Raw genomic sequence first — 24,889 nt, 5'->3', positions numbered from 1 at the left:
ACAGCTAAAATAGCCATCATTAACACATAAAACAAACAGGGCAGATGGCTTGCCACGCACATTGTTGCCACCTTAAACGCCATGGTGTAACAAGTGAGCTATATTCAGTGGGAAGGTTACTTTGCATTAACAATATCATGCATATTCATTGTCGTGATATAGACCTATTGCATTACATGTCTATTTGTGACCCTTGCTAGCAAAATGAGTCAGAATGTGCACAGGCTAATTTTGAGCTACAGGCAAAAAGTGAAAAATGTTGGTTGAATTTGGAGTTTTTATAAAAATTAGTTCATTAAGCCTTTGTCTATCGACCCAGTGCTCCAAATAGTAATTAAACATCTAAAATTATCTTTATTTGTAAGTTTTCTGAGAGGACTACCTTTTCTTCACTCACGTATCATGCTGACTGCTTCCCTACATAACGATCCCGAAAAATATAGAAACAGAATAACAGTATTTAAGTGTTTAGACAAACATAATCTTTTATGTCTCAAGTGAAGGTTTGGGGAACTGTTGGAAAAAAAAAAACATCTGATGTGGAACATTATATCCGTGCAGTACAGTAGGACATAATAGGCCGTCTGTCTCAATGTTCATCTAACAATAAATAAAAAGAGGGAATCACTCGCTGCTCTTGATTGAACTGCTTTTGTAGTGTTTTTTAAATAAGTATTTTTATTAGTTTCACATTGCACAATAAACACAAAAAAAACAAGAACAAAATACATAAAATAATAATTACAATAATAAAGTAATTATATATAAAAACAGACTTTTAAGAGTAATCAGGGCATACAAGCAGTTTCAGTGGAAAAACAAAGCACTCAATAGGGGGCAGACAAATACTAAGCACTACATTGCTGGTCAAAGTAAGCATTACATTGGTCCAAACGATCTAGAAATGGTTGCCATATACTGTAAAACTGATCAAGATTACCCATAACTCAAGCTGTTGTACATTTTTCTTTTCTATACATCCTTTCCTTTGAACTTCACTGGGTCAACAAATGAACTAATCTAAGAACATTTATTTTTTTAACTGCAAACCTCGGTTCCTCACGAAATCCCTTATATTCTGTACTGTTCTTTCTCTTAGAACAGGGTCCTCTGCAGCCTTGCACTTCTTACACTCTGCTGTTGTTACGAGGTGTCCTTTTGAAATATGGGCTTTGAAATGTTTCATAACGGCATTCACTTCATTTGGGCTCCATGGCCTTTTCCCAATTCTCCTTGATTTGGCCTCTGCAAAATAAATAAATTCATTAATGAAGAGTTAGGTTCCAAAACGCGCTAAATGTCATTTAAAAAAAAAAAGTTTCCACCAAAATCAAAAAGGCGATATTCGCCAAGTTATTAGGTCATGTTTTCTCCCTTTTTTCCAAACCGCGACAAATGCCAATCTCCCTCTTTTGCAGATTGCGATATATCCACTCAACCAATTACAGCGCACCATTCCACGCACTTTAGACAGTAATGGTAGCCCTTTGAATAAACCTGGCATCCTAGTTTTCCTCATCTACTTTGTACTTTGTGATCAATAAACAAGGGCTGTACGATAAATCGTATGTGATTGTCATGGGCATCTCATCAGTAAAGCCGGTTCTGTGATTAATAGTACCGGTAAATCTCCATCACGTGCTTTCAAATGGAAATTATTCAGATGCATTTAATACACAAAGCCATAGATCACTGACAAACTATGCTATATCGTGTTCATTAAATGAATTGCATTCGATTATGAATGCGATATTGAGTAGCTTGTCAGTAGTGTTTTTATTAATGCCATTTATGTTTTTGTTAATACAGCATATAGCACTAAATGAATGTAACATGGCAAAGATGAATGCACTTTTGGAAGTTGAATGTAAGGGAAATGTCATTTTGAAATTTCTTTTGGAATGTGATATTGTTCATGTTTTTGTTCATGATGAAATTTTTTTCTTGCTGTAATTGACTAGATGACCCATTGAATTCATTTTGGGAGCGATGACTGATTGAATGTATTTTTAGTCCAGTGCCTGTATATGAGATTAGTATTGACCAAGCTCAAGAGCCTGTCATATGTGGATCAACTTACTATGTTGTGTATTTTCATCACTTTTAATATGAAAAACAACTTTCATATTTATTTAATGGATTTATTGCGTTTTGAAAAAAAAAAAAAAAAAAATAATAAAAAACTATTTATTGCATTCTGGGGGAAAAAAATTATAAAGTTTTATAATAAATCTTTAAAAATCAAAATCTGGATTTGAATTTTTAATGTTATTATAACCTAAAGATGCTATGTGAAAGTTTGAAACAGAAAATAGTGGTTTTCATTTCGCCACTTTCTTGGTAAAGAAAACACATTTTTACTCAAATGAATAAAAATGGATTTATTGCGTTTTGGAACCAAACTCTTCAAATATAGTCAATGACAGCTGAAACTACACTAGTCAACATTTGAAGTGGATCAAAACCTTTCATCAAAGTTGTCCTAAAACCTAAAACAAAATGAGTTCTTGTCTTAGTACAACTTTGATGAACTTTTGATCCGCTTCAAATGTTGACTACTGTATACATGCCTCCCTTCTACCCAGCTATTGGGTTACAGTCAGAGTGTGGGCTTTCTGCATCCTCTTCAGGAGAGAGCAGTTCTTATTGCTGCCTAACTGGTGCCCTTCTTAAGTGAAATAAAGGTTTGTATATGTTTTATTTCATCTGTAAAGTCTTCACTATGCTGTAAACTATTTTTTTTAATGTAACACAACGTACAGGATGAGATGTCAGTTAGCTGAATGTGTCAGCAACGGTCGTTTTTAACCTTGCATTACAAACTGATTGTATTTGTAATAATATTTAATTTAATTTATTTTTATGTTAAAATATGTTCTCTTATCTCAGTACTGTTTGTTTATGGACAAGTTATGAAGTCAGTCACGGCACCTTTAAGCTAAGAGTGTAACGCGAACCAGTGGTCTGAGGTTAGCAGTTCCACCGTCAAACAAGCAGCCCATCACCGGTTCAGATTTTAGCGACACATTGGCACGAAAATCAGCACTACTTTGGTGAAAAGCGATTAGAGAGAATGGTTGATAACTCTTGAATTAAAATGTTACATTTTTATTTCTAAAATGCTTGTTGAATGACTGGTTACACTTTAATTAATATTACTCAGTACTTAAATGTATAATTGCACTGTAACAAGCATACCATAAATTAACCACATGAACTTACTCTATGGTTAGGATTAGGGTTTGGCTAAGGGTTGCTTGCATGTAATTATGCATAATTAATTGTTTTTATAATAGTAAGTACATGTAACGTGCAACAAGGACACCTTAAAATAAAGTGTTACTACAAGTTTCAATGTATATTATATTGTAAACTATACTGTATTCATCCAAATAAATTAAACTTGTCTTATATTTTTATTTAGATTAAAGAATCTAAGGTCATTTAACCAGATGATTTTAGACATTCCTAGGACAAGATTAAAATTGAGTAGTGACTAGGCATTTTCAGTGGTTGCCCCAAAGCGTTGGAATGGTTTGCCTTAATATTGTAGACTTCAACTACATTGGGCTCTTTTAAAAGAAATTTGAGTGTATATTGTGTAGAGTTAGCTTTTGGCTCAACAGATTGATCTAACAAAGTGGCTCTCATTTGTTGTTATTGTACAGCACATTGGTCAATCTTGTGGTCAAAATTGTGCTCTATAAATAAAATAAAACAAAAAATATTTGTCCATGGCTGTTCTTGCTTATTAATAAAGGTTCACCTTTTGATTATTGCTGTTGCCACTGGTAACTCTGTGTGAGATTTCTAATTTCCAACCCATTTTAAGCCAGCAATACAGTCATTTTTTTAAAGATAGTTGAGTTAAATAAATCAATTTGGATCAACCAGCAACCCAACCAGCTGGGTCAAAATTATATATCAATGATTCTTGACAAGTGGGGAAAAAACGTGGTGTAATATTGAAAAAACCTTGTACCTAGACAAATGAAACTACATTTATGTATCTTACATATACTGCGCTACTAAGCTATGCTTTGATTCAACTTCCCAACTTATCTCTTTTTTATCAAAATGTGTTTTTGACCTTGGAATGTGTAATATAACCCTAAACCTAACTTTGTCTTTAACAGCAATCAATATGTTTTAAACATTTCAAAACACATTCTCATGTTAGGAGACATTACACTACATGTGACCAACAATTCCTCAACAAATAAAAAAAATATCATAATGAAATATCAAAATATTCATCTGACAGAGTTGACAAATCTGACGGTGATGACGAAAACCTGATTTTTGTAGTCATTTTAACTATCAAATACATTGAATAAATTACTTACTGTATTAAAACAACAACAACAAACAGTGAGTATGCTATTGTTTATAAAAGATTCACATTTAAGTATTTTGATATATCCCACATCTGTCTTCGTAACAAAGTTGGATTTTCTGAAGGGTTATTGGCAGGAGCCTTTGACCCCACATGCTTCAGAGATCTCTGCATTTGTTATCCCAGACAACTTCCTGCAATGTACCGTCTTAGCGTTCAGGACGCAAAATGCACCAGCTACCTTCCAACAACTTGCAGAAGGTTTTCTCTGGGTACAAGATTGTGAAGCTTATTTATATGACATGGTGGTGTACTCAGATTGCTGGGAAGATCATATTAGAACTCTCAAAACCATCTTCACTCGTTTAGATGATGCCTCACTTATGCTAAATTTGGCAAAGTATGAGTTTGCTAAGGCGGAGGTAACCTACTTGGGGGAAAAAGGTAGCCAGAGGATCGTTAAAACCCGTTGAAGCAAAGGTTTCCGCTATTCTAGAATTCCCCATATACCAACAAATAGGCGGAAACTCAGGCGAATCTTAGAAATGTGTGGATATTATTGAGGGTTTTGTAGAAATGTTTCTATTATTGTTGTTCCTTTAATGGACTTCCTAAGCAATTAGAGAAGTTTTGAATGATCTGATGATTGTGAGCATGCCATTTTAGCAGCAAAAGATCTTCTTCATGCACCAATCATAGCTGCTCTTGATTTTTGTCTGGCTTTTGTACTTAAAGATAGATTCTAGTTTTTCTGGTGCAGGGGCAGTGCTTCCACAACCAGATGATCAGGGACTTGAGCACCCTGTTTGCTTTTTTTCCAAAAAATGACAAAATATCTGTAGTACTGTGGAAAAAGAAGCTCTTGTATTGGTGTTGGCACTGCAGCATTTTGAAGTCTATCACGGAGGTAGCAGTAAAGCTGTTACAGTATACAGTAGGTGGCCAACCAGAGTGTTCTGCGTCTGCAAAGTGTATTTGCAGCTTTTGACCGCTGAGTGGCGCTTTAACCATTTTTTACCCATTTTTATTCATTCACAGGCTATATGGTTGAAATAATGTTTTAGTTCAAAACTTTAAGTGTCATTGTTTAAAAAAAAAATGCTTTATTGACTGACGTTTCATAAACCTTCAGGTTTTTTTTTAATACTAGATTTAACTCGAATCGCAATACTATTAAACTGACTTTAATATCTCAAGGAGTTTATAAGTTGAAACATGTGAAAATGTCACAGCGCATGTTAAATAGCCTAAATGAACTTGTATCTTGTATAGTAACCGAAGACCTTGATTGCATGTTACCATGAAACTAACAATATAATTAGAATTTTTTTTTTAAATGAACAATTCCTGTATAAAATGGGACAGCAACCGTTATATCAAACATTTTTAAATCGTCCACAGCTGAGCAACGCGGAAAGCAGGTTCTGCATCAGAACGCACAAAGTGAATGTGCATGCACAGTTTTAAGGGGGGAGGAGGCTTTTTTTGTTTCTTAAAGTAATTTTCAGATGCAATGGAAAAAAACACACAAATGCGAAACTTGTAAATGGTTAACAACATAGTCTAGATTAACCCACAGTAACAAAATTTAACCGATGAATTTGATAACCCACGGTAACAAATTTTAACCGATTAATCACCTATTTTCATTTGCTGCATGTTTTTTAAAAACTAAAAAAAAAAAAAAAAAAATTAGAGAGGAAAAAAAAGTCATGTGTATGTCGGATTTTATTACATTCAGAAATGATTATGGCAGGCCTAATAATGTTATAATGTACCAAAAGGATATTTTTTTAGTTCCTCTAACTAAAACAAATCCTTTAAATATAACTATCAGAACAGAACAAGAATTAATACATATATAATTCTAATGGATAAATATAATTGCAGTATATAATAATATAGACTTAGCTATAAACAAACAAACAAAATCAAATAATAATACTAATACTTTAAAGTGAAACATAAGGTAAGGTTGGGCTTACCTCTTTCATTCGGGACAAATCCAAATGTTTCCATATTTGTGATGTTGCCCATTTTGAAGCTTAACTATTATTCATTAGGGAAAATAGGCTTTGTACTTCATGAGTGTTTCAGTATCGACAGAAAAAAAAAAATCATAATGGAAAAATGCCAAACTGTGCATTTTTCAAAGTGCCAAAGTGCATGCAGAAATAGCCTTTGTGTAAAGGTCTTTCTTTTAATTTTTGATGCGCAGACTAAAGTCTGACTATCCCACATTTTGAAATTAACTCACTGTAAATTTTCTAATGGTTTAAGTATGTTACAATGTTATATTATAATGTTATTGTTGTTTTACTTCGTCATTTCATCTCCGTTTATATACCAAAATTTTACAATTACAGTCGGTTTGCAACCCGTGTCTTTGCGCCACCTGGCGGTAGTTTCGCAAATAACTTTAACATGCGACTGACTTGCAGTTTACGCCGCGGCCCTGCGGCAGCGGTATTACCCATTTTGTTTGTCCACCTACTGTATACAGACCATAATCCGTGTCTGTTTCTGTCACGGATGCGAAATAAAAATCAGCGGCTAATGAATGGGGCATTAGTGGTTCAGGAATTTAACTTGGATATTAAATATCGAAGAGGCTCTGAAAATATTGTAGTGAATGCGCTGTCCAGAGCCTATAGTGCTGAAAAGGGATTGAAGAGTACTGAAGAAAGCTGATCTCTTCTAGAGGAACGAAGAAACTTACTGGTGGGGGGGTTACATCTTGTGATGTATGATTCTTTTAATATGTTTCTGCGTTCTGCTATTTGTTATCTGTCTTTTTTTTTTGGCAGATCACGGACACCTGCTGCCAATTTCCGGGCTGCTGATTAGTGTCAAGATATAAGCAGCTTGCAACTAATGAAGAGCTGAGAGAGGGGAGACAATTTGTCTCATTTGATGGTTTCCTTTGTGTCTTCACTCCCAGACTCAGTTGGCGTGTAACTTGGGTTCAGACAAACAATGTAGTGAATATACGTGTGAAGGTATTTGTAAGGAGAAGGTTGTCCCTTGTTTTTGTTTTTCTTCTGTTTTGGTGGTTAGACAGGGAGAAACGGTAGTGGATTGTCTTTTCTTTTGGGGCTTTTTCTTTTGTTAGGCAAGTTAGTTTCTTCTTAAATTAGTTAACACACTGTTTTGTTTCTTATTTTGGGCTCCCATTTTCTGAGGTAATTTGGACTACACATTTACTACTTACAAGTTATTTGTTTCTTTTGTCTGTAAAAAATTTACGCTTTATCATGTGAGCAACAAAATGGTGTCGTGTATTGATTCTGGGTCTGGAGACGGAAACATCAACGTCTCCCCTCCTTTCATTTTACTGTTCGCTTCTATATTGACCCCTAGACTAATTTAGAAACGTAACAAAGGCCAAACAAATATTTTCGCTTTTACACTGAAATACACAGCATCTCCATGACATGGTGGCGGCGGCAACAATACTACAGCAAGAATAAAAGTTACACCTTCTTTCTTTGCGTATAAATTTGGTCAGTGTTATGCAAATCTTCCCACACAGTGACAAAGACGTGGGGGCGTGTTTAAATTATTTTTTTTTAGAAAGGCATGGAATAGTCTTAACTTTTATGAAGAATATCTCTTTGGGTTTTAGACTTTAGTCTTTGCAACTTCACGGATCTTATCTACGCACAAACAGCTTGTAACACTCCAAAGACAAAGGAAAACCTGAAATCGCATCAAATGTCACCTTTAAGCCAATATTCATATATAACTGTTAAGGTGGGCGTACACAGTGCGATGCTTTAGCTCAGAACGTTGTGAGCCCTCGCACGTCACGATTGAGTTTATCCAAAAATCGTACAGAGGCAGGCACACACGGCACAAATTTACTACAATTTTACAAACTCTGATGTAAGCATTACGTTTTGCGCCATTCATAAAAGTATGGATTCTGAGGACAAAATAGTTTTCTTTGTGGCATATTGTGACATCCAAAAAAATAAATGAAGACATGGCAAAGAGAATGGCTGGAAATCATGGACTTTCTGTTCTTCATAAACAACTCGAGGTGAGGAGGCTATTTCTGAATTTCGCTCGTTTTGCCGGAAGTACAAGAAGTATATTCATTCATAAAGTTGAACGGCTAATTTGGCACAATTCGGAATAACAAATAAAAAATAGAGCTGTATAATTAAACAAAAATTACTATATAGACTATTTATATACATAATATGTGGGTTTTGTCATCTGATTGGTCAACTTCAGATGGATCACCAAACCATCTCATTCAACCGCACATAAGCCACTAATTTAAACCGACAGCATCCGATTTTTTTTTAAATGTTTGAAAATTATCGGGAGATTGGGAGGTGCTCGTATCATTCTTAGATCGGCCCGTAATTATTCTCACATGGTACGAGCCACAACCATGCGAGCATCTGCGATTTTCTCACGAGAGAAAAAAAAAAAAAAAAAATCGCCTGTGAGCTCGTACGACAGCAAAAATCGCACCGTGTACGCCCGCCTTAACTTGAATATGTTTTGGTTAATAGCTAAAATAATAAAAATTGTGCCTGTGTCCAAATATATATGGACCTAACTGTATTTTCTCTCATCTCAGAACAGTATGTCTGCCGTGCATCTGCTAAGGTAACTTTTAAACAGTTAAATCAACAAGTAAAACAGTTAGTTGTTCCCTCTATCCATTTACATTGACCAGGATACACATTTAATCATCTTAACAAATAGTGTAAAAATTATCAGAAGACATATGATCAGAATACAGTTGAACTGTATTACGTATAGAGATGTTTTATCCAGTGTTTTGTGTTCCTTCTGCATTATGTTCCCTGAATCTTATGTTCTGGTGGTGACGTCTGACAGTGTTGACAAATTTGGCATTTCTTTAACAAACAAATGGAGTTCATGTAGTAGCCATTTTGTTTTCTCTGTTGATGCTAGATGCCAAAAGAACCTGCTTCAGGAGAATAAAATTATCTAAATATTTCAAATAATTCACTCAGAACCTGTAAGATGGTGTTGATATGTCATGGTTGTGACACATGAAATATTAGCATTAGAATTTAAAATATTCTAAAACTATAAAACATACCAGAGCCTGTCTGACATTAGGGCCTTTCGCACCGCTTTAGTTCCAGAACTAAATGTACAGTACTAAAGTACTGGGACGATTTTGTGTGAACTATTTCCCAGTACCATTTAAAGAGTTCCATTCACACCAAGAGTGTGTACTAGTACATGACGTAAGCCGGTCGACAGCGATGTTGTTTGTACGTGGTGTTCAACAATGAAAACAAAGAAGAACAATGTTAACAACAGGAGGATGGAGGACGCTGTGATCGGAGCTGTGTTTTTGTTGTGTCTCGCTGGTTTCACAATAATGGACATGGAATGTCGACGTATATGTAAAGCGATTGAAAGAATGGAATCTCCAAGGACAACTGGCAGTGCTACATTTGCTACAAGTGCCTTCACTTCAGCGTCCGTATATTTAATCGCTGTTTGTCATACTTGCGAAATAAGTTGACACAATGTTTACAGTACGTTACAGCGTTTTAAATCATGGTGGGTGAGGGCGTTTTCATACGCGTCTGGCCAATCAACATCTATTTACGTCACAGGTAGTACCAGTTGTGCTGGTTAGACCCTGCTCCTGAGTATGAGCTAATTTGGTTCTCGAAAAAGGTAGTCCGGTACTAAAATCGCACCCAGTTCCTGTATTAAAAAAACCCTGTGGTGCAAAAGGCCCTAAAGATTGTCTTCTGGACCATTGCCAAGTCAGCAGTCTTCCCCAACATTGATGTACTCTGCAGAGATTAAATGTGGCAAGGGGGACCGTTAGAGTGACTGCTGACCCTGATATTCCCTGATTTATTTACATTTTAATGAATGTCTGACGGTGTTGACAAAACATGTGTTGATGAAACATGCACGTGTCCTTAAAAACAGCCTTGCTTTGATATGAGATATTATTAAGAGTTGCTTTAAATGAAACATTTTTATCCTTTTTATAGCATAGGAATGATTGAACCCTTCTGTGTGGACACAATTGTCATATATTTCATATAATAATGAGAAAATTAAATTTAAGGGGATAATTGTGTTAAATACATTGTACTATTAATCCCCCATAACATTTATAATTGAAAAATATTTTCATTCTTAAATCTAATAGCAGTTATAAATGCTTGACATGTTTTGACCCATGTCTCATGAATCAGTAATATATATATATATATATATATATATACACATACACACCACACCTAAACATACCTGTGGAGCACTCAGCTTCACCTGGGGACATTTTTCTTTTTCCTATGGAAAGAAAGCAATACTCTATTTCTCTTCTAATGCAAACAATTTCTGACCATCTTAAATTTGAATATGTATAAGTATAATACAAACATAAATCAAAATTAATTTAAAAATACCATTGGAACTTTCTGCCTCTTCCTGGGTCAACTTCATCCCTATTTTATTTTTTAATTAAAAAAAAAAAAAAAAAAAAAAAAACGAAAAGCAAAGAAATTAAATGCATTTCTTACTTAAACTTGACACCTCCCCCCACCCCATCCCCTCTGTCCCCATTCCTGCACTAGAGCAGCTCTAAATGTGTGTTGAGCTTTTAAAGGGGTCATATGATGCTGCTAAAAAGAACATTATTTTGTATTTGGTGTAATGAAATGTCTTTAATGTGTTTTTTAACCTTAAACCGCATATTTTCCACATACTGTACATTATTGTTTCTTCTCTATGCCCCTCGATTTTTCAGGCTCATCGCTCTGAAAAGCGAGGTGTGCTGTGGTTGGCCAGCTATCCAGCGCGTTGTGATTGGCCGAATGCCTCAAGTGTGTGACGGAAATGTTAACCTCTAAACATATTGTGATACCCTGTCCGGCCGGAGCAACGAGACATAAACATAAAACCCGTTATAAATGGATATAAACATGATTTCTAGTTGTGGAAGGCAAAAATAAAGTAGTTTCGCTTTCGCAACGAAACAGCATCACACACCACGGCCTTGAGTTAGTGGACACCGGAGGCCTAGAGTGAGCTGCGGCTGGCTTGAGTGAGCAGAGGCGGGTGGCTTGAGGCGGATTCTACAAAGGAGCGTACCTTGGTCTTGCGGCAACCACATGCGACAACCCTGGGCTGGGCTGGACTCCACTTCGTCCACAGTGAAAGCCGATCCGGCGATCATCAGTGCAAAGTTTATGTATTTCCTAAGTGACCAGCACGGATCAGCTCCAGGCATGACGAAGCGAATATCGTCCTCTTTTGGAAGGCCAAACAAAGTTGTTTCGCTTTCACAGTGAAACACACAGCGTCTATACGACATGCTGGCGGCGGCAACAACAATACTACGAGAATAAAAGGTACGCTTCTTTCTTTGCATGAACATCTGGGCGGCATTATGCAAATCTTCCCACATCATAACGTAGAGATGTGGGGGCGTGTTAGAACGAGCCATTTTAGGGGGGTGTGGACGAGTCTTAACTTTTATAAAGAATATCTCTTTGGATTTGAGACTTTAATCTTTGCAACTTTACAGATCTTCTTTATTTACCAAGAGCTTGTAACACTCCAAAGAGAAAGGAAAATTTGAAATCGCATCATAAGACCCCTTTAAATGACAAAACAGAGCAACAAAGAAAGCGGTTTTAAAATGGTCATGAACTAAGAAAATAAATGTTCCTTGATTGTTTGACATCCTTAGACAAGTACTACAAAAAAAAAAACATATTTTAAGGTTCATCTTTGTTTGTCCAAAAACAGCTTTAATGAAACCAAACTCAGAAAATGACTCATTTTTGATTATCACATTAAAGTCGTGGCCAAAAGTTTTGAGAATTACATAAATATTGGAAATTGGAAAAGTTGCTGCTTAAGTTTTTATAATAGCAATTTGCATATACTCCAGAATGTTATGAAGAGTGATCAGATGAATTGCATAGTCCTTCTTTGCCATGAAAATGAACTTAATCCCAAAAAAAACCTTTCCACTGCATTTCATTGCTGTCATTAAAGGACCTGCTGAGATCATTTCAGTAATCATCTTGTTAACTCAGGTGAGAATGTTGACGAGCACAAGGCTGGAGATCATTATGTCAGGCTGATTGGGTTAGAATGGCAGACTTGCCATGTTAAAAGGAGGGTGATGCTTGAAATCATTGTTCTTCCATTGTTAACCATGGTGACCTGCAAAGAAACGCGTGCAGCCATCATTGCGTTGCATAAAAATGGCTTCACAGGCAAGGATATTGTGGCTACTAAGATTGCACCTAAATCAACAATTTATAGGTTCATCAAGAACTTCAAGAAAAGAGGTTCAATTCTTGTAAAGAAGGCTTCAATGCATCCAAGAAAGTCCAGCAAGCGCCAGGATCGTCTCCTAAAGAGGATTCAGCTGCGGGATCAGAGTGCCACCAGTGCAGAGCTTGCTCAGGAATGGCAGCAGGCAGGTGTGAGCGCATCTGCACGCACAGTGAGGCGACGACTTTTGGAAGATGGCCTGTTGTCAAGAAGGGCAGCAAAGAAGCCACTTCTCTCCAAAAAAAACATCAGGGACAGATTGATCTTCTGCAGAAAGTATAGTGAATGGACTGCTGAGGACTGGGGCAAAGTCATATTCTCAGATGAAGCCCCTTTCCGATTGTTTGGGGCATCTGGAAAAAGACTTGTCCGGAGAAGAAAAGGTGAGCGCTACCATTAGTCCTGTGTCATGCCAACAGTAAAGCATCCTGACACCATTCATGTGTGGGGTTGCTTCTCATCCAAGGGAGTGGGCTCACTCACAATTCTGCCCAAAAACACAGCCATGAATAAAGAATGGTACCAAAACACCCTCCAACAGCAACTTCTTCCAACAACCCAACAACAGTTTGGTGAAGAACAATGCATTTTCCAGCACGATGGAGCACCGTGCCATAAGGCAAAAGTGATAACTAAGTGGTTCGGGGACCAGAATGTTGAAATTTTGGGTCCATGGCCTGGAAACTCCCCAGGTCTTAATCCCATTGAGAACTTGTGGTCAATCCTCAAGAGGCGGGTGGACAAACAAAACCCCACTAATTCTGACAAACTCCAAGAAGTTATTATGAAAGAATGGGTTGCTATCAGTCAGGATTTGGCCCAGAAGTTGATTGAGAGCATGCCCAGTCGAATTGCAGAGGTCCCGAAAAAGAAGGGCCAACACTGCAAATACTGACTCTTTGCATAAATGTCATGTAATTGTCGACAAAAGCCTTTGAAACGTATGAAGTGCTTGTAATTATATTTCAGTACATCACAGAAACAACTGAAACAAAGATCTAAAAGCAGTTTAGCAGCAAACTTTTTGAAAACTAATATTTATGTAATTCTCAAAACTTTTGGTCACGACTGTATATGATATCATAGTGCAACGAAAGGCCGTCTGCAGAATCAGATCAATACCCCATTCTATATCCACCCACCCAAGATGAGAAGGAGAGGAGGACCACTGGACTAAAAATAGGATTACAATCCTTTGGAAGGTAATGTTATCAAAGTGCTTATTTATTTCCAGCTATGTGGATGTCTAAGATGAACATTGCTTGTTCAGTACATTTCACTGTGGATTCTTTGGTAAATCAGTCACAGATTCAGTGCACGCAAGTCTGTATGAAGACTGCAGTGGGCCTCCTGTGGTAACTCCTTTAGTGAATACACAATCCCATTGATGCACACTGGAATAAAATTCATTACATACCCCTTACTCTATGGGCAGGACCTGACTCTTCATCATCTTCATCACTTATTTCTTCCTCGTCTGATTCCAGATCAATTTCTTCTACAGAAATGCATATTTGAAAAAACACCCATACATTTGCATTAAAGTACACACATATAGCTCCTAAACTTCTATTATTTAAATAAATATTTTATATTATTATTATTATTATATGAAACTGTTCACACACCTTCAATCTCAATTTCATCAAAAGTTTTTCCTTGGAATCTTGCAAGATTTCCTTTTTCCATTGCTAGTAACAGCTTTGAGATTTTTGCAATTTCTATAGTTGCATCTGGCAACCGATAATAGTCTCTATGGACCCGAATGTCATGGCCCAAAAAGTTGGCAAGTTGGTTTAGCTCGTTATCCTTAAGACTGAGAATCTGGGACACTGTTGCCACTTGCTTGCGGAGCTGTGTAGACCTGAGATGTTCTGGGTTCTTCGCACCACATTGACTTGCAAAAAGCCTGATGCAGTCCTGTCCCCTGAAGAAGCTGGTGGGTGAGCACTTTGGTCTTCCAAATAGGAAGGGGTTGTCCCGGTCTACTTCACATACATCTCTCTTCTCCACAATAAGTTTAATGGTTCTGACGAGTTCAGGATTGAACAAAATAGCAACTTTTCTCCCTTTCTTGCCCAGGATTTCTACTCTGCTGAAATGCTTGGACATTTTTTGTTCAAATGGAGAGAGACCGAGAGCTATGTCCTCGTGGAGCTCAGTCTGGTTTCTTTTCTTAAAGCACTCAAGCGTCATTTTTGAGACTTCTCCTGCACAACGTCTGTTGAATATTATTACTTGTGCAAGTGCCACTTTGGCAAGTTCTGCATAGGTGTGTGAAGACTCATGATTTTTCAGGCTTTCAGAAACATCAACTGATTTCTTCTCTAGGTACTGATGGAGAAGCTGCACGTCCTGTGTGAATGGTATAGTAGATGGTTTGCTGAACTTTGATTTGTTCAAAGTAGCAAGAGCAGCATTGGAGACATGTCCTGTCCATTCACTTGAGCACAATCTTTTGAATTGCTCTGTTGCTTTTGTCATAACATCATCCTCTACTGCGATGGCCCTGCAGAGAATAATGTCACCAATCTTGTTAAGTGAATGTCCTAACTTCAATGCAAGACTTGGTGTCTTGTACATATGGCTCTTTTCATCGTAACCAGCAACATCTTTCACAGCCTCAACAACTTTGTAAAAATTGTTCGGTTTCACAGCATCTTCAAAGCTATATATGGAGTATTTTCTTCTCAATTTTAGCAAGAGTCGGCCCATTTCTCGAGCCTTCTGTCTGATGTATTCAGATTTTGTTGGATCACTGCCATGCTTGTTGTAAAGACACTGACTCAACTGAAGTATGAGGAAATCATTTCGAACTACTGATGAAATGTCATCATTCTTCATTTTTCCCAAGATCTTCCACACGTCAGGAGATATTGGTTGGGAGAATATTGACTCCGCAATATCAGCCAAATCTAATACTTTGGCCTTGCCAGTTGCTTCCGACATCTTTGAAGGGCATCTCCGTGTATGGCGCCACAGCTCCTTGCGAACAAACAGGCCTTTACAGTATACACAATGCACAAATGTTTTGGCACTCAGTTCGATTTCTGACCTTCCTGTGCGCCTCCTTATTTTCAGTGGTCCTCTTTTTCTTTCTATAACCTCTTGATTGTGTTGGTAGTTGCCTCGGTTTCGTAGCTTCTCAAGTAACCGTTTTCTGTCCTGGGAGTGTTTAGGGAGAGAGAATGCAGCAGCAATTTCCGTCTCACTGTTTTGATGCTGTTTGAAGTGACGTGAAATTTTAGACTGAGGTTTCTTGCAGACATAGCAGTAATTTTTGTGGGTGGTGAAAGTTTCTTTGGGGTTTGGCACATCCTCTGTCGCTGACTTGTTATCAGGAGACTCTGTTGGTGTATAATTTTCATTACATGTGAGTTTTTGAACGGAGCTGAATTTGTAAGACACTGAAACAGCTGGGTTTGTTTTATACTATGGTGGATTGAATGTATTGACAGACAGAATATCAACACTATTGCTACTTTCCATGATGATGTATTTTAACATACAGTTTTAATTAAACAATATAATATAAGGGGTGTCACGCCAAAGGACAAGTTAATTTAAAATTTAAAATAAGGATATGGTGTCACACTATAGACATCAATGACAAAATGTCATCAAGTTCACAAAGTTTTTTTTTTTTTTTTTTTTTTTTTTTACTAAAATAGACACTTCTAAAATTATGCTGGTTTATTTATTTATTTTTTACATTTACATTTTTATGCTTTTCTTTTTAATTTATAAAAGCTGTCATTTATTGAACCATGCCTGTGGCTGTCATACCATTGGACAATTTTAATTTTGGGCTCAAAAATTGAAAAATCATAACATAGCACAACAGGTCCATGTAGGACAAATAAATGTTTAAACATTTACTACATTTTAAATATGCCAATAGTAATTATATTAATTTTTATTTTGTCACAGTGAAAATGTCATGTCAACAACCCTAATACACATGAGTGATTCTAAGAATATAAAGTTGATGAACACTGAAAAAATATATGTATATACTGTATATATATTGGCTCTAAACATTCGGTACAAAATTATTCAACCCCCAAAGTCAAATTTGTTGTGAAATATTTTATTTATAACCTAAAATTAAAAGCTTCTGTCAGCTCTCTGCTACAAATTTCAGCCCATTCCTTGCATAAAAAGCTTCTAGATCACTGAAAATCTTTGCCACTGCTTTCTTAAAATTCCACCAAATATTTTCAATGAGATTTTAATCTGGAGACTGAATAGGCCTTCAAGAACATTTTATGACCAATCCCTGAACAAAGCTTACGTAGATGTGGATGTGTACATTGGGATAATTGTCCTTCAGGAGAGCCCATTAATAATCAAGCTTCAATCTCTATACCAAGGACATCACAATCTTTGCCAAAACGGCCTGAAACTTCGAAGAATCCATAGTGTCCTTCATTTGTAACTTTTCTTCCCTTTCTGTAAACAAAACTTGGTTCTTATGAGACTGCATTAAACAAAATTTTGGAGTTCAAATATTGTCTTTTTTTTAATTTTTTTAAAGAAATTTAAATAACAAATAATGTTTTGTGGCTCTTTAATGTGTCATGACAGATCGTTGTAGTACTTCAGTTCAAAAGGCATGTGAACCGATCATCTCTTACTGCTTATAACACAAAATAAACATGAATTAACATCAGAAGGTATTTCGTTTCAACTGTGAAATGTCAATATACACAATTTTTCAAGTTCAAGTCCACCAACGTTAATCTACTGTCCTGTCTGGTTTGTTTGTCGGACAGAAATGGTGGACAAAGCATAAAAAAAATTTCATATACCAAGTTAAAAAAAATCATCCAAAATGGTCAAAATATCAACAAAGATTGGGCAAAGGTAGAAATAACTATGTCTAAAACAAATGACTGCAGTTAATGCCATGTGCTGCACTTTTCACATGTTTTTTTAAATTAGATTTTTAATGATATAAGGTCTTTGTGTCATTTGGAGTGACCAATCATTATGTAGTGCGACCACAGCAATAACTGTATTAAAAATTAATTATCTAATTTATGTTGCTGAAATATGAGTCACTGCCATCACATGCTTAAGTGAATGGTATTTTTAAAATATTTTATCAGTTTTATGCAATTTACAGAAAATGAAAGGGTTAGTTCACCCAAAAATGAAAATTAGGCTGTGTTTTACTCACCCCATCCTAGGTGTGTATGACTGGATTCGTCTGAAAGAAGAAAGTCAGAGTTACATTAAAATTCCTCCTGGCTATTCCAAGGTCTATCATTGCAGTCAGCGGGTGTTGCAGTGCTTCAGACCAAAAGAAGTGAAATAAAAAGCACCCATCCATAAAAAAAATTCTCACATGGCTCCGGAGGGGTAAACAAAGGCCTCCTGTAGCGAATTGAATAAATTCGCTTTGTTCACCCCCCGGGGCCGTGTGAGACACTTTATTTTATGGATGGGCGCTTTTTATTTAACTTCTTTAATGCCTCGGGGGTGAGTAAAACATAGTCTAATTTTCATTTTTGGGTGAATTAACCCTTTAAGTTTGCTAACTACATTTAAGAAGGCAACTTTAAAATATGAACTAATTTACAAAAACTTAAAAGAAATGCAAATACTTTGTTTCTAAGCACTTTAATTAATGAGAGCATCTAAATAAAAATATTAAGCATGTTAAGAAAATTTATTAATTTTAATATAAATCATGGTCACACCACATGACATTATTTAAGGCTATGGCTGGTTCATCTAGATATATTAAAAGTTTGTTTTATAGCAAAAGCAGATAACTCCACATTTCATGTTTCAGAGTTAAACAAAAAAACTTGCTTAATCTTTGTTATTCTGATTGTACGCAATACAGGGCGCAGCTGTTCCCTCACCATTGTAACGTGCTGCTTTTGCAAGGTTCCGTGAAAAAGTTTCAGCTTTTGTTTTCCTTTTATGCCCTGAAGAAGATATCACAAGTTCATCGAAATTATCCATCCTCAATCACTTTTAGTCAGCTTTAAAAAAACGTGCTAGCTGAAAGGAGTTTTGTCAATGTGACTGGCAGCCGTGTCACTTGACCTGAATACAGCTCGCTGATTCGCTAAAAATGGACTTATTGGCTTCTGTTCACAAACAACAAGGGCACTGTCAACTTCTGCTGTAAAATGTTAACTTGCGATGCCTTGAAAGTTGACACTAATGGCTTTTTTGAGAAAACGTGTTTAGGGTTAAGACTGCGCATTAATATGTGGAAAATAATGCACGGCACTCAGTTAATTTTTTTTTAAATTGGCGTTTATCGGTTTTTGCAAATTAACTCCTCAATTACAGACCGAATATTCGAAAGTTCAACTATTTGGGCACACCCCTAGTTTAATGTTACATAAAATAATTGTTGTGTTTTTCCTACTTCTATAATGTTTACATATCTGTTATTCTATAGAACTGGATATTTATATATGTGACCCTGGAACACAAAACCAGTCATAAGTAGCACATTTTGAGGTGGAAATGGGAGGACGATTTAATGTTAAGGCCGGGGGAGTGCTGAGCTCTTTAGCCTCCGTTGGTAAACAAAATTAGCCAATCACTATCGAGTGTTCACGTTCAGCGCTGAGGAGTGTTGAGAACAGAAACCTCGTAGGGGAGGCTAGCCTCCCTTCTGGTATATCAACCAATCATCATAGAGACATAAATTATGTGATGTGAACGTCTCGCGCTGCGCTGATAATGTACCAAGCAGGCCTACTTATGATGAGTAGCGATATTGAATATTTGATCGCCAACAGATTTACCAATTAAACATTATATACAGATTAAAAATAAAGGGAGAACACGCCTAACCTGGATATAGGCTACAGCAGTCGGCTTAATTAAATAGTTAAACACCTACCGTAAAAATATCAAAACTTAATTTTTGATTAGTAATATGCATTGCAAAGAACCTAATTTGGACAACTTTAAAAGGTAATTTTCTCAATATTGTGATATTTTTTTTCACCCTCAGATTACAGATTTTCAAATAGTTGCATCTCAGCCAAATCTTGTCCTTTACATAAATGGAAAGCTTATTTATTCATTTCATATATTCATAGGTCAGATGATGTATAAATAGCAATTTCAAAAAATTGACCCTTATGACTGGTTTTGTAGTTTGGGGTCACATATATGGATCAAATGAGTGATTTAATCTTTGAGAATAAAAAAAACCCCAACCTGTTTGTGTCTCAGTATCTTCATGTTTGACACTGAATACTTCTTCAATCTTCATGTCTTCACTCTCAACTTTAATAAACGCCATCTTTATTACAGAGTCACGTGGAGCTCAGCTGCTTCAGCAGGAGTGTTTGGACACTTCGTCCTGTTTAAGATTAAAATAATTAACAAAATGAAGAATAAATGCAAACTAAATCTCTGGGTGCGTCTCAGTCAGAGTGATAGTTCATAGACTTGACAAAAAAAAACACCCAAAACTAACACGCAAATAAACAAATTATACATCTGTATGTAGCATTTACTGATTTGTAGATTGTATTAAAAATATTCCACTTTCATGAGCACATTTGCAGTTGTTTTGTAAAAGTTATCAGTAAACATGCTTGTGTCGGTCTTGTTACACTGTAGCAGATTCGAGCGATTCAGAACAGTGAATCATTTGAGAGACAATCGATTCAGTTGATTCGGAGTTTCAAAAAGCTCCGTGTCTCTATCACTGCTTGCCCATGACTGAATTCGTGTTTGAGATGAACTGATTCTCGATAGAGGGAGCGAAATGAGACGCACCTTTGCTGTTATCATGTATGTGTGCGCTTTAAAAGCACAAAATAATTAATGAACAACTAATACCACCCGATAAATATTATATTACAAATAAAGCATTTCAGTTTTATGGTAAGTTCTCGAAATGAGTTGTGCTGATTCAAACAGTTTACACTTTTAAAACCACACACCTTTCTTCAGCCGAATCACAGATGCAGGAGCGCAGCGTTATGACGTCACAACGCCAGACCAAAATAAAAGTCTTTTTCGCTAAAACCATAAATTCACTCACATCGCACATGATAACAAATGTGCTACACACAATACAGTAACACCCCATGGACATATTCAGCTGTTACTCCTCATCTTCCCTTATTAAGAGTGAATAGATAAGTTAATAAATACAAGATGCAATAACCAGTTTATTGGAAAATCAAACTCTAGTAGTAAATCCTAAAAAGTATGTAATGTTACATTAGTGTTTTAGTGAAGTTTTGAGAAAAAAAAACTTGGAAGCAGCTCTGATCCAATCAGCAGAACTCATTTTCAGAGAGATCAGACCAATTCACACTCAACTCAGCTAATCGGTTACTAACCAGCACTGATAGCAGCAAAGACCCTTAATAATACATTATAACATTACATTATGTTATTTATTCTGAGTTCAGTTTTAACGTACATGCTGGAAATCCACAATCACTTACATCCATAAGCATACTCTCTAAATTACAGCCGTTATGTTGTTAATCATGTACATTACAAACAGATGTGAACTGGCCAGGGGTCTCATTTATAAAACTCTGCATAGATTTCATCCTAAAAGTGTACGTATACACAAAAGGTAGCCAGAACGTGCACAAAAATCCCTTTATAAATCCCAGTCAGGAGGAGATTGTGTGTACGTGCATCTCCACCTCGTCTCCTCCCCGAAATAACCATATATATAAAAATTTACAATGCCTAGTTCTATGTGACACCATATTTAACACCGTTAAAGGTGCAAGACATTTAGGAAATATGAGATACGGACTATAAATGCCATTATTGCTAATCATCCAGTATCCTTGTTATGTTTTAGCATAAATATATAAAAATAAAAATCCATAAAAACAAAACTGTTAATGATAGTTCTCAGATAAATATTTTAGAATAGAGTTGGTCTCATTCTTTTCCACTGGCCAAATAGTATTTCAATTGTTTTAAACAATTCAAATCAAATTTAATTTATGCAGTTTTGCTGAAAAGGTGAACATCTTTTAACTATTTTAAGTGTATATGTATCGCAGTGTAAATAGAATTGTCTGACTCAGCGCGTCACTGACAAAGTAGCCTATTTTAAAAAGAAAACATGCAAATTAGCATTTTCTTTAAGTTGTATCCTTTAAATACAGTGGTACTTTTCATAATGTTGTGGAGATGCCTTCACATTTTTTGAAAGACTACATGGCAAAGAATACATTTTTTTTAACCTATTGTATCTAAAACAGACTCGCCTTTTCACCACCAATCTGTTGCTAATTGTTTCTTTTGTGTTTTTGAACATAATGAAGTCCTAACCTTGAGGCCCAAAGTGAAAGTGTGGTCATTTATGAAGCAACAGAGGCTACAGAGTCTTACAAACATCTTGACATCATTATTGAAGGCATTCAATTTCTTGAAAACCTGAACAATGTAGCAAATGCATATTTTATGATGCTTGGTCTTGGTTCACACATTAAAATGGGAGAGCTGGAAATTTTATTAAGGGTCAAATGAGTGAGTTCAGCTTTGAGAATGAAAACCAACCTATTTGTTCCTCAGTATCTTCATGTTTGACTCTGAATGTTTCTTCAGTCTTCATGTCTTCACTCTCCTCTTTAATAAACTCCATCTTTGTTTGTTCCTCAGTATCTTCATGTTTGACTCTGAATGCTTCTTCAATCTTCATGTCTTCACTCTCCTCTTTATTATACTCTGTCTTTATTATAGTGTGTCACGTGGATCTCAGTCGCTTCTACAGGAGTTTCACTGCTTGCCAGTGACTGAATTTGCATTTATGATACACAGATTTACAATATAGGGTGCAAAATGAAACGCACCTTTTGTGTTACAGAAACAAAATAATATTAAGTAAAGTTATATAAAGCATTAAAATGTTAATATTAAAGTTTCAATATGAAGGCATTTTACATTGCTTATAAAATCATAAAATTGCCTTAATGGGTTTCTTTGATTTAACCACTTTAAATTATTATAAACACGCACCTTTCTTCAGCTGAATCACAAATGCAGGAGCGCTGTGCAGCCTTATGACATCACATCATCAGAGCAAAATAAAAGTCTTGTGAACTTTCAAAAAAAAAAATCATAGAAAATCACATACAAAAAAATTATTCATTCAAACAGTTCCCAGCTAACAATTTTTGGTTCCCAGAATGTTCTGGGAATGTTAGTTTTTGGTTCCAAGAACGTTCCCTGTTGGTTAGGGTGAGTGTGATTTCACCAAGTACATGTTCCTGGATCAACATTCCAATCAACCAATCAGAATTGAGATATAACTTCAGGAAATATCTGTTTTAGGCTTACAATCAGGGTTAGTTGCTTCTACTCCCTTGTTAATCAGATATCATTTCACACTGATTTTAGGAATAAATTATGGGTAGGGTTAGGTTTTGGGGTAGGGATTGGGTTAGATCTATATTTTTGGACAATGTTGATCCAGGATCATCAAAATATGTTGATCCAGGAATATGTCTTGGCAAAATCACGGCGACCATTGGTTAACCAGTAAAGTTTTCTTAAAGGGGTCATATGATGCTGCTAATAAGAACATTATTTGGTGTATTTGGTGTAATGCAGTGTGTTTGTGCGGTTTAAGGTTCAAAAAACATATTATTTTCCATATAATGTACATTATTGTTTCTCCTCTGCCCCGCCTTTCTGAAATGCATCAATTTTTACAAAGCGAGTAGTGCTCTGATTGGCCAGCTATCCAGTGTGTTGTGATTGGCTGAATGCCTCAAGCGTGTGACGGAAATGTTACACCCCTTAACATACTATGCCGTCTCCCAGACCAGCAGCATGAGACTCAGTCCAGCTGCTCTGCTTGTGCACATCCCATCATCAGATCTCTTTTAGCAGTTCAGTCAATGTGATATTGGTTTATTTCGCATCAGAGGGAGTGTAAGGCACGTTTATAAACCGAATAACTTGAGTAATGTGTGGATTAGTGCGTACTGGAGACGCGAACTGTTTTAAATGATTCAGTTCGATTTGGTGAACTGGTTCAACCAGTTCACTAAAAAGATCCAGTTAATAGAAAGATTATAATAACATACACACACCACTAAAATATACAAAACCAATAAAACCCATTACAAACAAGGCATTTGTTGCATCCAGTGGGACATAATTACTGATTATAATGACTTATACTGTCTTTTTACGCGTTGCGTATCGCACTGCGTAAACATAAAACCATGTCTGCATTTGTGATCTGAGAAACAACAAGCCTACTCTACTGCTCAAATCTCGTGTTTGAATCATCATTGGCAAATTATTTAAATATAAAAAATGTACTTACAGGCTGTGAGTCAGAAGCGCCACACTGTCCTTGCAAAGTTTGAACTGCCCCACTTTACAGAAACAGCTGTTGTGCCAAAGACGCAATGCAGGCTACTGGTTCAGGAAACAGTCCTTCATAAAATGCGCTGTGCACATCTGAATATTTGGGTTGAACTGTTCTGGAACAGTGTTGAAATACAACTTAACCACTGATTTCTAGTTGTGTTATTGAAGGCCAAAGCGAAACACACAGCGACTCCACAACATGGCAACGGTGGCAACAGAGAGAATAAAAGTTAGGCCTTCTTTCTTTGCGTGAACATTTGGGTGGTGTTATGCAAATCTTCCCACATAGTGACGTAGACATGTGGGGGCGTGTTAGAATGAGCTGATTTAGGGGGGTGTGGCTTAACTTTTATAAAGAATATCTATTTGGATTTGAGTCTTTAGTCTTTGCAACTTTACAGATCTTCTTTATGCACCAAGAGCTTGTAACACTCCAAAGAGAAAGGAAAATTTGAAATCGCATCATATGACCCCTTTAACGTAAATAGAATGTTCCCTTTAGGTTGGGTGAACCTTCTGGAAACCTTATGGTTCTTATGGTTCCCCTAACCTAAAGGGCATGTTCTATTTATGTTACGAGTATGTTTCCAGAAAGTTCTCTGAAGGTTCCCAGAACGTTCTCCTAACCTCTTTACTCTGATACCACTGCTGTATGTGAGTAATCATCCAGCACTCCCACATCCAATAGAGTAAGCAGCATAGAAGACGGACGGATATGTAGGCTACCTCAATAATCAGTACTAAATCATGTCTTGTTTTAAACTATTGTTTAACCATTAAAGATAATCAGGGCACATTTAACCATCATAAGGAACAATAAATAAGATTGAATTATCCATTTCACTACCATGTACCATATAATAACCCAGATTTTACGCTTCTTAAGCACCAAAT

The 24,889-nt window shown here is 36.3% G+C and overlaps 1 protein-coding gene across 4 annotated transcripts; it reads right to left on the bottom strand.

Moving 5' to 3' along the window:
• Window positions 1–502: 502 nt before the first annotated feature.
• LOC109065761 lies at window positions 503–20,631 on the bottom strand. 4 transcript variants are annotated; one of them, XM_042722575.1, is made up of 8 exons: window positions 20,578–20,631; window positions 19,844–19,988; window positions 17,829–17,858; window positions 14,275–15,993; window positions 14,064–14,144; window positions 10,765–10,803; window positions 10,607–10,648; window positions 503–1,245 (listed from the first exon to the last, which is right to left on the bottom strand). In XM_042722575.1, the coding sequence occupies exons 2-8, from the start codon at window positions 19,926–19,928 to the stop codon at window positions 1,031–1,033; spliced, it is 2,211 nt and encodes a 736-aa protein (XP_042578509.1). In that variant the 5' UTR covers window positions 19,929–19,988; window positions 20,578–20,631; the 3' UTR covers window positions 503–1,030. The 4 variants fall into 4 exon arrangements, with proteins under 4 accessions (XP_042578509.1, XP_042578510.1, XP_042578512.1 ...); XM_042722576.1 differs by lacking the exon at window positions 17,829–17,858; XM_042722577.1 differs by lacking the exon at window positions 10,765–10,803 and having other exon boundaries at window positions 505–1,245.
• Between the last annotated feature and the right edge of the window lie 4,258 nt (window positions 20,632–24,889).

Source organism: Cyprinus carpio, chromosome B4 (assembly GCF_018340385.1).
Source record: "Cyprinus carpio isolate SPL01 chromosome B4, ASM1834038v1, whole genome shotgun sequence".
In the NCBI taxonomy this organism is placed as follows: domain Eukaryota; kingdom Metazoa; phylum Chordata; class Actinopteri; order Cypriniformes; family Cyprinidae; genus Cyprinus; species Cyprinus carpio.
Note: the sequence above shows the minus strand (reverse complement) of the source record. Positions and strands in the feature narration are given on the sequence as shown.

What these genes read in the sequence shown, in the direction of transcription:
- LOC109065761 (XM_042722575.1), bottom strand. Translation starts at nt 19,928, where the DNA reads ATGGCGTTTATTAAAGTTGAGAGTGAAGACATGAAGATTGAAGAAGTA. An exon ending in TCATACACACCTAGGATGGG is followed by an intron (nt 15,994 to 17,828) that starts GTGAGTAAAACA and finishes ATACACCAACAG; the next exon opens with AGTCTCCTGATAACAAGTCA. An exon ending in TGATGAAATTGAGATTGAAG is followed by an intron (nt 14,145 to 14,274) that starts GTGTGTGAACAG and finishes GCATTTCTGTAG; the next exon opens with AAGAAATTGATCTGGAATCA.